Source organism: Strix uralensis, chromosome 1 (assembly GCF_047716275.1).
Source record: "Strix uralensis isolate ZFMK-TIS-50842 chromosome 1, bStrUra1, whole genome shotgun sequence".
NCBI classification, from domain to species: Eukaryota; Metazoa; Chordata; class Aves; order Strigiformes; family Strigidae; genus Strix; species Strix uralensis.
The window spans coordinates 74,164,488-74,168,383 of NC_133972.1; the positions used below are offsets into that span (position 1 = coordinate 74,164,488).

General features: G+C 59.2%; 1 protein-coding gene across 2 annotated transcripts; it reads right to left on the reverse strand.

Annotated features, from left to right (window-relative positions):
* Nucleotides 1–233: 233 nt before the first annotated feature.
* On the reverse strand, nucleotides 234–3,629 carry ID4 (inhibitor of DNA binding 4). Of its 2 annotated transcripts, none has more exons than XM_074870903.1 (3): nucleotides 2,959–3,629; nucleotides 2,220–2,277; nucleotides 234–1,735 (listed from the first exon to the last, which is right to left on the reverse strand). In XM_074870903.1, exons 1-2 carry the CDS (start codon nucleotides 3,358–3,360, stop codon nucleotides 2,233–2,235), a joined length of 447 nt encoding a protein of 148 aa, XP_074727004.1. In that variant the 5' UTR covers nucleotides 3,361–3,629; the 3' UTR covers nucleotides 234–1,735; nucleotides 2,220–2,232. The 2 variants fall into 2 exon arrangements, with proteins under 2 accessions (XP_074727004.1, XP_074727012.1); XM_074870911.1 differs by having other exon boundaries at nucleotides 2,952–3,629.
* Nucleotides 3,630–3,896: the final 267 nt, after the last annotated feature.

Consider the following 3,896-nt stretch of genomic DNA (forward strand, 5'->3'; position numbering starts at 1 on the left):
TAAATCCTACTTAATTCTCCCACTCCGAAAATCCCGTTTCACTAGCGCGCAGGCTACTGATCACACAAGATGAGCATCTTTCACTGAGCCTGGACATGAGTTTACAGTCTGTTAAGACTTGATTGTACAAAAGCCTGCTGTAAAATTAATTCGCCCATCAAATGGTATGTACAAAAAAAGTGAAGAGAATGTGCAAATTCAGAGGATTGAAGAAATAAGCTGAAGAATCACAGTTAAAGACAGGTAAATCTAGTTTAATGTTCACATGTAGTAGTTACACATCACAGAGATTAAACAGGATTTTAACTGTAACATAGCTGCAGTGAAATGTAAGTCATTTTGTACTAGAAAAATAATCTTGACGCAGTTAGCCGATTTTTGGTCTACTTAAGTTGATTTTAAGATGAATTTACATCACTGATCATAATGACTTTGCCCATGTGCCTTTCTGCAGTTCGGTATTAATACTCTTTGGACGAAGGAAACAGCAACTGTTTTTGATAATGGTTTGCCCTTTGGTTGCAAGCAGAGAACTGTTTTCACTTTTTACGCAATTAGGAAGCATTTTTTAAGCAATTCGGTTGTAGGAACACAAGTTTGCCATAAAACCTTTTGGTGCTAAATGAAGTTCCATAACAAATTTCTTGATCTGATGCAACAGCAGATTTTTAAAAAAGCTGATTAAAGATCTAAAGCATTGCCCCCATAATGCAAAAACTAGATAGGGTTTGTTATTCTGTTCTCGGTAAAAAACACTACATCTTACTGCTACTCTTATAGAATGCACTAAAAACCCCTGTGCCTAAATGACAAAAGTGTAGTCTCAAAATGTATAATACACTTACTAACATTTTAAGTCTAGATTGAGGAAAACACGTTTGTATGGACTCCAAACAAGTTTATTTGCAATTAGACATCTCATGCAATCATGCAGGACCATTAGCTACAGCTGTAACTTCTGAGTCTAAAGGACATTTGGGGACAAGAAAAGCCCTAAACATTCAAGATACTTCCATATTAGCAGCTCCGTACTCGAGCTGTGGTTTTCTAAAGAGATATTCCCACAGATTTAAAAAAAACATACACACCTTTATAATATTTACAAAAAAATATTTAATTAAAAATATTTTATAATTACAGTAGTCTATTAAAGCATATACTTTTCTCACACTTATAGAACATCTCTATATATACACAGTATGAAATGTCACTCCTTTATCTATACAGTATGTAACATTCCTGCAGGGAGAAGAAAGTTCCCTGGGCCCCAATAAAATCCATCTATTTTAAACAATAGATGTCAAATATATCTACAAATGCTCTGGGAGATTAGTAAAGCTTCGAGATTCAGCTGCTCGGTCCCTTAAGAGTTATAACGCTTCTAAAGTCTGGTTTAGGCTCGGTCCTCTATCCCGGGGCAAAGAGGCAACTTTTTGCTGCTCGAGTCCGAGCGGCTCCTGCCCCTGCGGGCCGCACCGCTCACGTCGGGTCGGGAACGAAGAGAAGAGACGGGGGGGGGGGGCGGAACGGGACGGGGGACGGGGACGGGACCGCTACGGCCGTGCGACACGGTGGAAAGGCTGGCTCTGCAGGGATGAAGCATGGGAACTGCTCGGGGGGAGATGGGGGGGGTTGGATGGCTCCTTCCTCCGGTGCGGCGGGGCCGGGCCGGGCCCCCCCCCGCCGCCGCCCGCCCCCCGCGGTGCCTCTGCGCGGCGCCGCCGCCGCCGCACACCTGTGGGAGAGGAATGAATAGAGGGGGTGTGTGAACCGCTCCGCTCCAGACCGACTGGCGCCACCAGCACAACACAAGACATGCTTGATCAACAACCCAAAACAAACCAGGTCAAACAACAACCGCAGCTCCCAGGCTGGGCCAGGCGGAGGGATGCGCAGCTGCACGCCGCAGCCAGAAGCGCTTTCGAGGGGGGGGGGGGGGGGGGGGCGGGGGGAGAGGGGGGGGGGGAAGGGTGTTTGGGGGAAGAAAAAAAACCACCACCCGGTAATTAAAGAAAATAAAATAACCACCCGGTAATTAAAAATAAAACCCCAAAGCCTCCTGCAAAGATTTCTCACCGGGCTCAGGTCCCCCTTCGGCGGGCTACCCGGAGGGAGGCGGTGCGGCCCCGCCGAGCCCCGGCGCTGCGCCGCGGAGGGCTGCGCGCACCCCCACCCCCCCCACCCCCGACGCCGCGGCCCCGCGGATGCCCGGCACTCACCTGGGAGCGGCGCTCAGCGGCAGAGGATGCTGTCCCCCGGCTTGTTAACAGAGCCAGCCTGCGCAGCCACGAAACACGGCAAGTTAGAAGTGGGGGACAAGGACGTGGAGCTTCCCCCCCACTCCCCAGATCCCCCCTCCGCGTTCTGCCACAGCCCTGCCCGGGGAGCCGCTCCCGGGAGCACCCGGCTGCAGCGGGGGCACAGGCGGGCACCAGCCCGGGGAGGGGGGATAGAGCAGAGGGGGCTGCCGGGGCACGCCGCCCCCCGCCGCGCCCGGGCTGCCACGGGGGTCCCGCGAAGGGGAGACGCTCCCCGTTTCCCCCTCAAATTCCGAGCACGCTGCGCCGAGGGCGGTCAGTGTGCACAGCCCCCAAACCCGCCCGCACTCGCTACACTCAGCGGAGGGCTGGGAAGCGCAGGAGCACCGCGTCTGCTCCCGTGTGTGCAAACACGCTGATTACAGCTGCTCCCTCGAGAGGCTGTAATTACACGGTAAACACCGTGCGGGTGCCTGCCTGCACCGAGGGGATGCGGGCACCCACCGCGCACCACCGGGGCGTTTCTGCGCCCGTCTGGCCCGTACCCTCCGGGGGCTGCGGCCCCTCGGCAGAGCCACGGGGCCGGCAGCGGGGAGGCATCACCGGGGCGCTCCCAGGGCGGCCGGTGCTGCCCGCCGGGCCATGCCGCTGCCCCGCTCCGCGCCCCGCTCCGCGGGCTGGCGTGGCACGCACCTCTTACCGGGTCAGTGTTGAGGGCTGTCAGCGGGGTCCTGGGGGTGCCCGCGGGACAGCTGCCCGGGTGCAGGGCGGGCGGCTGCTGCTGCTGCTGCCGGAGCAGCGCCGGGTGCGTCTCCAGAGCCAGCTGCAGGTCGAGGATGTAGTCGATGACATGCTGCAGGATCTCCACTTTGCTGACCCTCTTGTTGGGCGGGATGGTGGGCACCAGCTTCCTCAGCCGGCTGTAACAGTCATTCATATCGCACTGCAGGCACAGCGCCGCCGGCTCCTCGCCCGACGGCGGGCCCCCCTTGCAGCCGCTGTGCTCGGCCAGGCACCGCAGGGCCGGGTGTCCCCCGCCGCCGCCCGCCACGCCGGGCTGCGCCTTGCGGCTGGGGTGCCGGACGGGACTCACGGCTTTCATGATGCCGCAGGGAGGGAGGGAGGGAGACCTCCCTCTCCACCACCGCTGCCGCCTCCCGCGACCTCGGGCAGCCGCGCACACACCGCCCCGCAAGGCGATGGGAGCGGGGCACGGCCGCAGCCTCGCTGGCTTTACCGGCGGCCCCCCCGCCCCCCCGGGGACGCAACGAGAGGTGCTCGCAGGGCCGCGCGACAACAGCGGTGCCGCCAGAAAAAAAAAAAACAAACCCAGAACCACCTCTCCCTTCCCGGCTGCTCAACCACCACCGCGGCCGCCTCTGCCGCCGCCGCTGCCCGCGCCGCCCGCTATATAGCGCGGGGCGCGGCGGGCGGCGCCGGGGGGGGGCGGGGGCGCCGCCGCGGCGGGGCAAGGCGAGCGCGGCGCGGGGAGCGCGGGGGGGCGCCGCCGTGCCGCGCCGCAGCCAATCAGGGCGCCGCGTCCCCCCGTGGAACGCGGCGCCGGCCAATGGCGGCGGGGCCAGGGAGGCGGGGGCGCTGCTGGGGGGGGCGGGCGGGCGGCTGGCGCTGACCCCCGGG